The sequence below is a fragment of the Salvia splendens genome, chromosome 17 (genome assembly GCF_004379255.2).
Source record: "Salvia splendens isolate huo1 chromosome 17, SspV2, whole genome shotgun sequence".
Classification (NCBI taxonomy): Eukaryota; Viridiplantae; Streptophyta; class Magnoliopsida; order Lamiales; family Lamiaceae; genus Salvia; species Salvia splendens.
Window position 1 is genome coordinate 2,599,490 of NC_056048.1, and position 15,131 is coordinate 2,614,620.

The 15,131-nt window shown below is 33.1% G+C and overlaps 2 protein-coding genes across 2 annotated transcripts; both read right to left on the minus strand.

Moving 5' to 3' along the window:
* Nucleotides 1-1,750: 1,750 nt before the first annotated feature.
* Nucleotides 1,751-2,998, minus strand: LOC121775432 (TIR-only protein-like). The gene is made up of 2 exons (XM_042172513.1): nt 2,544-2,998; nt 1,751-1,835 (listed from the first exon to the last, which is right to left on the minus strand). Exons 1-2 carry the CDS (start codon nt 2,996-2,998, stop codon nt 1,751-1,753), a joined length of 540 nt encoding a protein of 179 aa, XP_042028447.1.
* A 10,340-nt stretch (nt 2,999-13,338) lies between these two features.
* Nucleotides 13,339-14,045, minus strand: LOC121775434. The gene is made up of 2 exons (XM_042172516.1): nt 13,793-14,045; nt 13,339-13,727 (listed from the first exon to the last, which is right to left on the minus strand). Exons 1-2 carry the CDS (start codon nt 14,043-14,045, stop codon nt 13,339-13,341), a joined length of 642 nt encoding a protein of 213 aa, XP_042028450.1.
* Between the last annotated feature and the right edge of the window lie 1,086 nt (nt 14,046-15,131).

The window sequence follows — 15,131 nt, forward strand, 5'->3', positions numbered from 1 at the left end:
TTTACTAAGTTTGGTTAAATTCTTGTTAGTTTTACTCTCAAAATTTTAATAACAGGTCATGAAGTTTCAAAAACTATCAGTAGTCTAAAGATGATTTTTTTTTTGGGGGGGGGGGGGCGAATCCGATGATAAACGAGTACATGCCTAAATTTGGCGACGTTGGTGAATATTGACGTAAATGTGGATCCGTGTGACGATATGGACAATTAAACGATGTCATTTTGAGGTAAAAAGAAACTAAAAATATAAAATAAAACAAATTAGTCAAATGGGATATTTGAGAAATTTTGTTAATTGTCATTCACAAAAAAAAAATTATTTTTTGAAAAAAAACGAGGAAAAACAAAAGAGGAATTCGAAGATGGAGAAATTCATTTTCTTGCTTGTTCATGGTAAATTTATAATAAAAAACTGCTAAAAATTTACATAATAAATGTATTTTGGGCCGATTATTATACGTATTAGCTGAATTTGAATTTTATTGGCCACGGCCTGAAACAAATGGGCTATAAATAAACGACTTATTCAGTAGCATCCATATAAATATGGAGTATTACTTTGGTTTCATTTGTATATTGTGTATATTATTTATTTCCTTATGCAGTATTCCACTTTTTATGTTATATTTATCGAGATTCATCCTAATATTAACTATTTTTTAATAATATCATTATATAAATAAATTTTATTACTAGTATAGTAATACCATAATATATTATAATTAATATTTTCTTCGGTCTTATTCAAGATGTATACGTACATTAATTCATTTTAGTTAGTTTGTTCCAATGAAAATATGAATTAACTATTTACTTAAAACTTATATTAATGGAGAAACATATGAACCTCTTATTTACTAAACCTTACTTTACACATATTAACGAATTTAATAGATGTAAACTACATTTTGTCACCAAAATCCATATTTGTGCAATTTGCAACTCCTTCATTTATCCTTTCTCGCATTTCCACAATAGGTGAAATTACAAAATTAATGAAATTTTCAATTGATGAATCATTTAACAAATATAAAAATGTGTACCACTTCTTACAGTTACAGGAGATCAACTTTATAGGGTTTAGTTATTCATTCATGAATTTTGTGTGTGAAGTGAGGGTGAGAATTTTATCTCGTATTTATGTTATTCTATTTAATTTCCGTAGAGTTCTTGTGTAATTGTTGGTACAAGCTATCAATATAATCATTTCCATTTACTTACTACTGTTATTTTGGAGTATATCCTCCCTTCGGCCACTAATAAATGTCGCATGTTTGACCGGCTATGATTTTATGAAATTATTTGCCTTTGTGAAAGAAAGTGTATAGACTGTAGAAAAAGTTAGTGCAATGTGAGCCTTACTTTTATATATTGATTTTGTAATAAAAATAGGAGAGAAATGAATTAACAGAATGTGTGGTCCGTTTACCAAAATTATTAAAAATGAAATGAGATACATTTAATGGCGAACGGACAAAAATGAAAAAATGAGATATTTAATAGCGAAAAGAGAGAGTATTATTTTCATATGCAACTATGGAGAATTCTGTAGATATACATCAATTGAAGCTTGAAGGTGCAACCATTGAATGCAGCTCCGAAAAAGGGTGCATCACTTTATCCGAATCAAACTCTTTAAAAATGAAAAGAAGGATTATTTGCTCCGGGCAAGGAATTAAATTAGAGAATAGTACAAGTTATTAATTTAGCAGCACCATTAATCTTATTTCAAAATGTGTAAGATTAATTAATTAATTTAATCTATTTATTTCCTCCACTTCGATCAAGTTCTTGATCACCACATCTGTTGCATTAGCAAGAAATTCTGACCAGTCCCTGCATGCACAAACACAACAATATTAATCACTCAAAACTACTATATAACAAATATAGGAAAAAATATGTCAATTAACTAAATTCACTTATAATTCATCAATTTCAATTAGAATTTGTTCTTTTCCAAACCCTAACTAAATTGACACGACTGTAACACCAAATTGGTAGAGATGAGAAGAGATTACCGAGGCTGAAATTGTACAAAGAAATCAAGAACATGGCTGCAAAAACTAGGTTGAGAGTAGAAGAAAATGTTAAAACGTAACTTTTGTAATAACTCAGCACAACAAACCCTAAGTACACAAAATTGGAGATGCAATTATTTGCGTTGAACTTTTCTGAAAAATTGTTAAAATTTAAGGTAAAAAAGAAAAACGTTTTTGGAACACTTTCATTTGCATCCCTTATTTTTGTCCGAACACCAAGAATAATGATGTCTTTTGAAATCATGAGTGATGCATTTAGAAACACAAATAATTAACATCCTTAATTGAATAAAAAAAATTCATATAATGACATAATATAAGAAAGGGATAATAGCCATTTATATCACGAAGTATGGTCAAAATTGTCGCCTGTCCCACGAACTTCAAAATTGGAGTATTAATTCACGAGGTTTCAATTTTTCTCAATTGTCTCATCCATGCACAAACCAATCGATCGATATTTTTTTTTGCATCCATCCCTATATTGGAACAATGCACTTACCCTCTTAAGGTGTCGAACGTCAATCCCACGGTGTACTTGGCCTCCTCGAGGGCGGCGCGGAACCTGACAATATCCTCGGGCGGGCGGGACACGTCGTCCCTCACCCTCAGCTCTGACGGCTTGACGTCGCAGAACACGGGGACCACCCTCTTCCCGAGCTCCGCCATGAGGCTGAGCTCGTGGAGGCAGAAGTACGAGTCGCAGTACATCGGCGAGAAGACCGCGATCCCGACCCTGGATTCCCTGATCGCCACGTCGATCTTGTCGAAAAGACGGTCCCCGGCCATCAGGCTCCGGCAGTCCAGGAACGGCCGGAGCCCCAGGCCGCGGAGGCGGTGGTGGAGCAGCCCCGCCACGTGCCTCTTCGTGTCCACGCCGCGGTGGTTGATGAACACGTCGCACGGCGGGGCCGCCCGCCGGAGGAGCGCGGCGGCGGAGGAGGATGGGCGTTGCATGGTGAAAATTAGACAAATTGAATTGGGGTTTTTGTGTGTTTAATTTGTAGTTTAGAATAATGTTGAAATTAATAAATGTAGGGTGTTATTTATATATAGGGGGGACATGTATAGATTTTTATTGGAGGTTTGATTTTTTGAACGTGGGAAAAATTGGAATGTTTGAAAAATATGTAGTGGAGGAAAAAAAAGAGTTGAAAGTACTACTCCACTACGATAATCTTTTTTGACAAATATAATTTTATTGATAATATATATGTCTATAATAAATGTATACACATACAAATAGGGGTGTTATCAATTGCTAATTTTTTTAAGTTGTTAACTCTGCTAACTCATCAACACAATGCATTAAAAGTGTCAAAACGATGAAATTAAAATGTCAATACATAATTTTGTTGACATTTCAATATACTATGTTGACATTTTTAATACACCGCGTTGATGAGTTGGCAGAATTAGTAACTCAAAAAGTTAACAATATAACAATATGTATAGTGATACAAGATAGTACATCTTTTATAAATAATTATCATTTTTTCAATTTGTATATAATATATAGTCGTAGTATTTTTTATGATACGTATAAGAGAATGATAAACGAAATAAGATAATGAGTATACCTTTTAAATATTTGATCAAAATATATTATCAGGTGTATTTGAAAAAAAAAGTATTCGACTAATTTTGAAAATTTTGAAAAAGTTAAAAAAATAATGAAATAATGAGAATTATTAGCTTCGGGATAATCCTTGGGACCCGGCTTAGTTTTGGGCCAACTCTATCGAGCTACGGGCCATTCAGATGGTATTCTTTTTGCCTATCAACTTTCAACACTAACCCTATAAAAGCGTCAGACTATCTGGCCAACTCGTGGATTTCAGGTTGAATAAACATCCCTAATTAAATTTTAATACAACAAAATTTGTTTATGTTATCATTAAATTTACCGAAACATAAAAATTCATAACTTAATTGATCATTTTTGCTTTTAAAATTAATGATGCCAGTAACAAATTTTGAGATATTAGAATGAAATTAATGTACTATAAAAAGGCTAAGGTGCGTTGACTATATATGATAACCTATGTATCTGTATATAGTAGTACCGACAAATCATTACTGGTGTAGTCTAACTGTCCCAATTCCAATTTGCTTGTGTGAAAAGGAAAGTACCTAAAAATTTGGTACCATTTGACTCCTACGGGTTAAAACTAGAATCTTAATGCGCATCTAAGACAGAAATCTAATTTACTGAATTAAAATATGAATGGATGAGATTAAATCAAATCGTCCATCATCATCATTACAATTATAGTATTTTACATATTAAATTATAATTACAGTAATTCAATGAATATGAACGGATGAGATTTAATCAAATCATATATCATCATATTCATAGATGTATTGAATAATCGTTACAATGATAGTAGTGTATATATTACATATTAGTATTATATAATAACAGTAATTCCACTATAAATCTGGTTAAAAATTTTACATGTGTTAATAATAATTACAGAAATATATTCCACTATGAATCTGGTTCTAGATCATATGCCATACTTGATCGATCATTATTTCAACTTAATATTTAATTATATTATATGTCAATGTCATATAACACTATTGAATATTCTGAAACTATATATTGATTCTCTCATATTAGATTATATTGGTTATTCTCAAAACTATAATCTTATGTACTAACTAGTACTAGCATGTAAATTATACAGTACATTTATATGTCAACGACGGAGTAATTATTTTGAAGCACTACAAGGCCTAAAAAATCGATCATACCATGCATAATCAAAATTGGGTAAATTGATTTAAACACCCTTATCAATTATAGTCTTTAAAAATAGATTGTCTCGTGGCGATGAGGATATCCATTTGTCATATGAGTAGTTGGAATAAAGTCTTATCTTAATTTTGCATTAAATATGATTCGTATTTGGTTAGACCTATGTATAGATAGTGGCTCTCATGAGAACTTTGTTAAAATAAGAATTTTATAATAACCGAAAAATATATCAGTTTGATTTGGCATCGTAAAACATACTATCAATTTCAGATAAAAATTTCAGATATTGAGTTAGAAACTGATATTCATGAATATATATCAATAAACAGATATTAATATCTTTTAGGGACACAAAAATTGAGACGTCATTACTAGCATTTGAATTTTTTTTAAATAACCACAATTTAGTACGTAAAATAAAGCGTCCCTAAGTTGATGGCATATTATCTTAATCTTTTATTTTTTAAGACGGTTCTATTTATGTCTCCTAATTTTAGTTAGAGACACTAACAATAAGAACAATTTATAAAGCATTGGTAGTATAATTAGACACATAAATTAGTGTCCTTAATAGCATTAAAAATTGTCATTGTCTGATTTTTTTATAGTATTAATAGTAATATGATTTATGATACAAAATAATATTATTAATATATTATAAATTGATATGGTTCTGTGTTCTAATTTAAAACAGTTTTGAAATGAACTACTAGCTTATAGTATCTTGTGTATACTTTTCAAGCATGGAATCCAACATAATTAATACAATATCGTCGCTGTCGTACGAACAACTCATGTTACTTAACTTACTATGACACTTGTGATTTATCCAATTAGTCATTTTCTCTAACCTCACTTATTTGTCTTTTCAATTTCCCACCATATGAATTAATTCATTTCTTCGTTTATACCTATAGAAGTTATGGCCAAAGGTTCATACCTAATATTAATAGACCAACTTCCATTGTGATACCGGTCTTGAAAATTCAATAGTTTCATCTCACGTGTAAACATTAGTATAATTTTGAATAAGTATTTCCCTAGGATTAGCCAAAAGGAAATAGTCGATCACTTGTAGACTGAAACCTATCCAGACATGACAGTCAATTTCGTTTAGTAGTAAGAATTAAACCCTAATATAATTTCAAGTTTCAAGCTTGAAAGGCATTGCATATGAGATCCTAATTAATAGTATTATAGTAGTAATATGATTCCAACCGTAAAAAATATGTAGTAATATGTTTGCTTTGTCCTACAGGTCGTATACGAGATAGAGATCGGCCTCACTCTCGTATGTGGTGGCTAGGCTGTCCCATATTGCTTTTGCCGATTGATGGTGAACAAAATCTGCTACAATGTCGTGCTCGATGTTGTCCACGATCCATGAGAAGACGATTAGATCCGTCTCCTCCCAGTCATCATACCCCTTGCTCCCCGGCAATGGTGGGCTAGTTTCCAGTTATGTGCGAGTAGCCTCCTCTACTTCCTATCGCGACTTTCATTAGTCGAGACTACAATGGGTAATTTCCTCCATTAAGCTTGAATGCAACAGTTACATTCTTGCTTGCTCGTATCTTACTGCTTGATGATTCTGATTCCGTCGATGGTTTCTCATCGTCTGCCATGTTGGATATTTGATTTGAATTTGTTTGCTCACTTGGTTTTTTGGTTGATTTTGGCCGAGATTGGTGTGGGCAATGATGAAGATAATTCTGAGCCCTAGTTTAAAGCATGCTCTGATGCCATGTAGAAAAAGATTTTTGGGACATTCATGTTCGTTATTCTCATTGATCACATTGTTTTACATGCCTCTTTATAGGCCTCCAAATATACAATTAAGGTAAGTCATTCCCCTAACCCTAATCCCCTATACAAGGAAGAAATCAATTTCTAATCTTTTCATATTAAATGTGATTACAGGAAATCAGCTACGAGATCTTCTTCCTCTATCACGGGATCTTCCAACACTCCCTTCGGTCCCATTAGTTGTGTCATAGTGTGGTTACGAGTTTTAAAAAATAGTTTGACTTTGTTAATTAAAAAAATGGAATAGAAAAGTTAGTATTACATGAGTCCTACTTTTATAATAATTGTGACTTAAATGAATTAGTGAAGTGAAATGTGAGGTCCACTTATTAAAAGATAGTAAAGGTGAAATAAGACAATTTATAGGATTCGGACTAAAATGATAAAATTGGACAATTAATGTGAACTAGAGGGAGTACTATTCTATGTTTTAATTTCATTGTTTTTAGTTTAACCAAGTCAACTTAGCATTGGCACTAAGTTTTAAACTTCAACCAAGTCAACTTTGCATTTTGATTTATGTTGTAGAAGTTAAGTTCCCACTACCATTGCTGTAGAAAACGAATGATATTTTCCCAATTTTGAATTTTCATAACGATTAATATATAGACTCCATCAATAATGACAAGGATGAGAATTTGGACAAATAGAAAATGTGGCTTCACTATTCAACGAAGGTTTCATTGAAATTTTATGATGCCACTTTTTTGGGCAAGGGAGGGAACAAGATAAATTTTGTTTATTAGGTGTAATTTTCTGGGTATATAATCTGTCGTCTGGTGAAAAAATATTACAATGATCAAGTTTAGCCATAGGAAATGAATTGTTAACCTCAATTAGGTTGTCGAAATATTAAGTCAATGTTTGCAACTATGTGTTATTTTAGAGTTTGGGGATCAATGTGTAATGTCACTCAAGTTTAATAAAATACTATAATATCACAATGATACTGGAAGAATTCAATGCATCGAGTATAGTATTTTGAGTATCTATCCACAAGGAAAAAACGTTCATTTAAAAACTTAATAAAGAATTTTGAACTAGCTAGAATTGATTTTCTAAGTACTAAAGCAAAGCACTAAAGAAATAAAATTTAAAATAAAATTGGACACACACAATGGAAGATCGCATTGCTCCTTACAATTCATGAATGAAGGAAAATAATTTATTAACTTGTTTTAATCCAAACTTATTAAGGATACGGCATAGCTTCACAAATATCATGCATCGAACATACCAACTCTAATCGAATCAATTAACAATTCAAAAATTCTACATAAGCATAGAACTAGAAATTGTTTACTATGCAACAACTATATATATAGAAATTCATTGATGAAATCTTATTTAAACAACTCCGAATTCGCATCATGCACCATCAACCTCAAGCTGATCACGAGATAGAGATAGAGTTATCAAGAAGATTGGGTCGGTTGGCCAAGCCCGGGAAGGGCCAGTTGGTTTGAGGCCCAGCCTACCTCACGCCTTAAGTGGGCCGGGCTGGGTTGGGTTGAGCTTTTTTATATATCTCTAGACCCAACCCAATGCAAGAAGACCACTTGATAAGTGGACTAAACGAAATTGAATTGGGTTGGATTTAAAACTTTTTTTATACAAATTTATAAAATGATAATAGAAAATGATTTGTATAATTTAGTTGGTAAATGTTTAAGTTTAAATGAACTTGGAGGTCATTTATCCAATCCTCCATGGAGTAAATTTTAATTTTTTTAACAAAATGTTTACTAAAGCTAATTACTACTATGATGGCCATTTGTGGGTTAGGTTTGGGCTTCTAATGGGCTTGATCCTAGACTAGTTAATGTATGCATCAACCTCAAGTATACCATTATAACTCCATTGATATAAACGATGTTTAAATAAAAAGGTTTCAATATTTTTTTGAGTAAAATAAGGATTTTCAAAAGTTCTCAATTATACTTGTAAATGAAACTTCAATAAGATCAGAAAAGAAGTGGTCATGGAGCAATGCCTACTTTATTTTGGTTCCACTCTTCATTTCCACGCAACTCAAAATTTAACATGTAGTCTTAGTTCCCCCTTATATTTCTTCTTTTTTTCGATGAAGAAAAATGACAAAAGATAGGGAGAATAATTAATTTCTCATAAAAAATAGTGGAAACGATGAGGCAATTTTCAGTTTATTTAATTTATGTATCGATCAATTTGCACAATTTAATTAAATTGCTTTCTAGGTTTACCATTTCCTTCTTACTTTTTTATAATTAATTACCAAATATTATACAACCCCTCCATTTTCTCTTATGTTATTATAAAATTTTAAAATATTACTGAAAATCCATGTGCAAGCTGGAATGATTAATGTGTAGGGCATGACGGTGCAATGAGACAAGGTAATATTTTGTTGTTTTCGTTAAATAAAATGGCACAATCTCTTTTCACTGCATTTGATAGGGAGTGGCTACATTGGATTCTATATATTATACATTAATAATTAAGGTATATTTTAATGAAAACCATGCATTCTAATGTATGATGTGATGGTATCATGGTAGTGTATATCTAAATCATTGTTTTTGAGAGAACGCACGTTAATTGTTATCATCAATCATATTTCGTTATAAATGAAATTAATAATTTATATATATAAAGAGATAGGGGTGTGATCAATCGCTAACCTTTTCAAGTTGTTAACTTGTTAACTCATAAACGCAGTGTATTAAAAATGTCAACAAGATGACATTAAAATGTCAACACATAATTTTGTTGAACTTCAATATAATGGGTTGATATTATGTGTTGCATTTTAATGTCTTTGTGTTGACATTTTTAATACACTGCATTGATGAGTTAGCAGAGTTAGCAATTTAAATAGTTAGCAATATAACGCACCCTGAGATAGGGGTGTGATCAATTGTATACTAGAAAACGGGGGAATGGTCAATTGCTAACTAAATAGCAATCACAAAGACCAAATCTTAGTCATTAGATTAGGAGATCTAGTGGTTGAAATAATGTCACATGAATTATATTTTAAATTAAATAAATTTAAAGGGTACTAATGTCAATTCTCTCTCATCAAAATCATCTCAAAACTTTAAATTTAAGTAACTCTCTCGATTTAAATTATTTTTTGGCAAAAAATATATCAAATTAAAGATAATTTTATAAGGATTTCAACGAGATCTCAATTGCATATGTTCCGACGATGTACGAGTGATGAAATTTGATAAATTATAGTATTTCAATTTTGATACATGTTGATAAGCAAATTTTATAAACAAATAAAAAAAAATCTCAATATAGTGTATGCAAAATCTCAATATAGTGTAGCTAAAATATCAATAAAACTGTGTTGATATTTCTTGTACTTGTGTTGATATTCTCATGTTTGTAATACACTATGTTGATATAAAAAACGCCCACGAAAATGATCATATGATAACATAATGATGATATTACTCTTTTGTTGATATTTTGTCTACAATTTATTGAAATTTGTGAGCTTTAATCTCATCCATTTATTTAAAAATCTAAGGGCGTAAATTTAATTTTAGTTTTGGATTATGGTGTTATAAGCATTAGAAGATGACCCATAGAAAACGTATTTGATATTTTCCATCAAATTAAGTTAGGTCAAAAATCTATTTGATCTCTTTTTTATAATGATTCTTAAATATTAAAAAACTTCTTCGTTTTATAAAAACATTTTTTTTATTCAAGCCAATGTGGTCTGTCGAATTCATGTTTGACTAATCAAATAAAAAGAAGTAGTATAGTTTTTCCAAAACAAGATTGATCTAGATGGTCTAGCCAAAATATATTCACTTATAACTGCCATTTAGCTATTTTATTATTATTAATTATACCGGACAATAATAAATAGATTCGTCCGCATGATACGGATCATATGTAAGTGTCATCATATGTATATTTCACTTATAACATTTTGTAACAACTACGAACAAATTTCGTGCATCAAATAGAATTTGAAAAACAAAAGAAAACTAAAATAAAGAATATCCAATTTGTAAATCTTAAAAAGATTTTAAAGAGGAGCCAAAAAAGTCAAAAAAGTATGATTTCCAAAAATATGTAGATGTGATATCAATAATGACAATCCAACCAACCTGTCCCCTTTCAAAATAAAATAATCCAGCTAGTGTATTTGGTATATGTAGTTTAATTCTCACGGCCCGTCATAAATAATCAAATAATATTTTTTTTTCCAAAAAGTATATTAGAATAATTCGAATAATAACTACACCATGTTTAGTGGAAAAATCAAATAATTTAAAATGTCAAAATATAAAAAAGCACTATTATTAAAAATTAAAAGAAAGTAAGGACATGAAGAAGGCTTATCCTAGCTAAAGGCTAAAGCCACACGCTTGGGCCATGCATTAGTATTTTTTTAATGAAAGCGGGCAACGCTCGAAAAAGACTACATACTACCGATCATAAGAAATTCATAACCTATCATGTAATAACCAAATAGCAAGGCATGTAGGCAGTTATTCAAGAACATAAACTCCTCTCTCGAAGTTGTATGCATGGTGTGACAAGAAATCTGCAGCAAAATTTCTTTCTCGATGCACATGTCTCACTGATGCCGAATCAAACTCTAGCAATAAGCTACCAACCTTTCCCACTATCGCACGACAGCTGACATTCGCCTCAAATTTCCTTGTAATCATAGCGACCGCTACAAGATTATCTCTCTCTACCTCCAACATTCTTATTCCCAACGTTTTTGTAAATTCTAAACCATGAAAAATGCACCAAATTTCAGCGAGAAGAATAGAACAAATTCCGATGTTTGGGACAAACCCTTGTCTCCACTGTCCAGAAACATCACGGAAAAGTCCTCCCACATATGCACAGTCGGTCCCCTTCTCTAAGGAAGCATCTATGTTCAACTTCAACATGGTCGACAACGATGGTTGCCAGAAGACTGTCACTGGTTGTCTCGGCAAACGCTCACCCACTACAGCAGCCATTCTCGCATCCTCCACATTCTTTGCCATAATTATAGTTTGTGATATAACGACTTCCGGGCTCAATCTTTCATTATTCAAAACGAATGCACACCTTTTCTTCCAAACATTCCAGCACCCCACTCCAAAGATGGTGCACCATTTCACCCCACTTCCCGTTTGAAGTTTAGAGCTGCTGTTGCGAATCATCGAGTCATTTAGGTGGAGGGAAGGATCAAAGAAACCCTCAAGATCACAAAACTGAAGAAGACCTTCCCAAGTTTTTATCGCATCCAAACAATCACGAAGCATTTGGAGGCGGCTCTCCGTGTACAAGCCACACATGCCGCAGACCTCATTGGTTGGTATATGCCCCCTTCTCCTTTCTTCATTAACTAGCACACCATTTTTCAAGAGAAGCCAAAAGAAAGTCTTAATTCGTTGTGGCCCATACCAATTCCAAATTCTCGTCCACGGTAGGTAACTTACTGATTCATGCACTCTCGCTAGACTGTCATATTCGGTTTTAACTGTGAAGTCTCCTGTCGACGAAGGTCCCCAAAAAGCTACATCATCTTCTTCCATTGCGCTTGGAGGTGCGGTATCAGTAATAATATTAGCTGCCTCAGCTGGAATAAATCGCTCAAACATATCCCACGCCCAGCCTGAGCTATCAACGAAAAAATCCATTGTCTTGTACATTAGATAATCGGGTATGACACTCATTGCCACTTATGGGAGAGAGCTCCTCATGTTCAGCACCCAACGATGAATCCAAAACATGACTTTTTTGCCTGATCCTATTGCCCACATAACATTTCTCCACATATCAGGCCAGGTGTTGCAGATTAAACACCAAATAGGAGTGCATACACTGGGAGCTATATGGTCAAAACCTGAATGAGGATCAAATTTATACTTAGAACAAAGAATGCTCCCCCATAAAGAGTTTGTGTTGTTGAACATCTCCCAACAAACCTTCATACCAAAAGCATTATTCACCAAATAAAGATTTCTCAATCCTAACCCACCTTCTTCTCTTGGGCAGGTCACCGCATCCCATGCCACCAAGCTCATACGATTTTTGTCTTCAGTTTTACCCCACACAAAACCTCGAATCACTTTCTCCATATAATCACATGTGCCTATCGAGATTTTTGCTGTCTGCATAGCATAAATGGACATTGTACTCAGCACTGATTGAGCTAAGGTGACCCTCCCTGCTAATGACATTCTACCAGTGGTCCAATTCGCTATTTTTCCCTTCATTTTATCAACAATGCCAGCATATGTATTCTTATCCACCCTCCTATGCAATAAGGGGACTCCTAAGTATTTACCCAAGCTCTCCACTTCACGCACTCCCAACAACTCTTTCAAGTTTCTCCGAGATGCATTTTTCACATTTTTGGAGAAGGATATGGTAGTCTTTGTAGTACTAACTTTCATACCTAAGCTTGCGCAAAACTCATCCATTACATGTGCAATATTCTCATCAGTGACTACATCAGCTTTCCCAAATAATAACAGATCATCCGCAAAAAATAAATGAGATAGGAGAGGGTCATTCTTACAAATTTTGAAAGGTTTCCAGTCTCGTGCTTCAACTGATTTTGCAATTTCATGGGCTAGTCGTTCCATACAAAGAACAAAAAGATAAGGAGAGAGCAGGCAACCTTGCCTTAAACCTCGAGATGGTGTGAAGGAATCTGTCATATCCCCATTCCACATAATTTGCATGGTGCTTGTTGAAACACAAGTCATAATCACATCAATGAGAGAGCTTCGGATAGACCAGCTTCATTCAGAGTATCATACAAAAATGCCCAACTTACTCGGTCATACGATTTTTCCAAGTCAACTTTTAAAGCCATCACTCCATGCTTTCCCTTCATAGATCGCATAGAATGAATTGCCTCTTGTGCAATCACGATATTGTCTGTTATATGTCTCTCAGCCACAAAGCTCGATTCCGTAGGTCTGACAATAACAGACATAAGCTTCTTTAATCTGGTAGCTATAGTTTTCGTGACCAACTTGTACATAACATTGCACAAAGAAATGAGCCTAAATTGAGAGAGCGACTTTGATACCTCAGATTTAGGAATAAGACAAATAATAGTTTGATTCATCCTTGCATTCATATCGCCTCCCTCTAAAATCGGATAACCTCAGCATTAATATCACCACCTACAATTTCCCAGTGCTTTTGATAAAAACCTGTCTGTATTCCATCAACTCCCGGCGCCTTCCAAGGCTTCATTTCAAAGAGGGCAGCCCGGACATCCTCTGTCGTGTATTGCTTTCGTATCTCCTCTTCATGCAACGAACTGATTGAGGGAAACAAACTGTGATGCCCATATAAAGGTCGGTGTAGATTGTCTTCACTATATAAGTCATCATAAAAGGTCACAGCCATCGACTTAAGCTGACCTTGATCTTGAACCCATTCACCTTCTCCATTCTGAAGCATCTCTATCTTGTTGCGTTTTCGACGTCTGATAGTTTGCAGATGAAAAAAGGATGTATTTCGGTCTCCAAGATGCACCTATTCATTGCGTGATTTTTGATGCCACAATGATTCTTCTCTCAACAAAATTTTGTCCGACTCATCTTTTAACTCTATCTCAAGAGCATTAAGGCTAGGGACACCTCTATGCTCGAGTACTCTCTGGATACCAGCAATATGAACCAATAATTTTTGTTTTTGGCAAAAATGTTGCCAAAAACCTCTTTATTCGACTTCTGTAATTTTTCTGTGAAAGAATTGAGAGAATCCATGAAATCATGCCCCCTACCCCAATTATCTGTGACGAAATCATTATACTTCTCGTGAGACATCCAAGCTCTGATAAATCGAAACGGTCTAGCCACCATAGAGGGCGAGAAACTACAAATATTTAAAAGTAGAGGTCTATGATCATATTGGTATCTTACAAGATGCGAGACCGATGATTCTGGATAGGCAAGCCGCCACTCAAAGCTACAGAGGCCTTATGGATAGTATTTAATTGTTATTATTATATTTAATTACACTAGTAATCATGTCATCTTTCATGTACGTACCACCTAATTATAATATAGCCATAATTGACGATTGTAAATTTTCAAAGAGGATTAGATTTACAATATGATTAATATCCATAACGAAATTTTCATTTGACGATTAATAATGAATACCACTCCCTTTTATAAGTAAATAACATATGTAGTTCATTTGTGTCTGTTTTATTGTAGTACTACACTATTCATCTTTTGATTCTTTTTCATTGTGTAGCAATGATGGTAGAGAATTTATGATATTTTTATTTTGTTGTTATTTATTTAAAGAAATTATTTCTGTATTGTTAATTTGTTGTCATTGTATATAACTCCAACAAACAAAAATTCTTACTAGTAAAAGATATTATAATATTGTTTTTAATTAGTATACTACTCCGTTCATCCCAATTAAGTTGAGTTGTATTAATTTTTGGGACGTCCCCACAAAGTTGAGTCATTTTCCTTTTTGACAAAAAACAAAACATTCAATCACTCTTATTTTATTTCATCATCTACT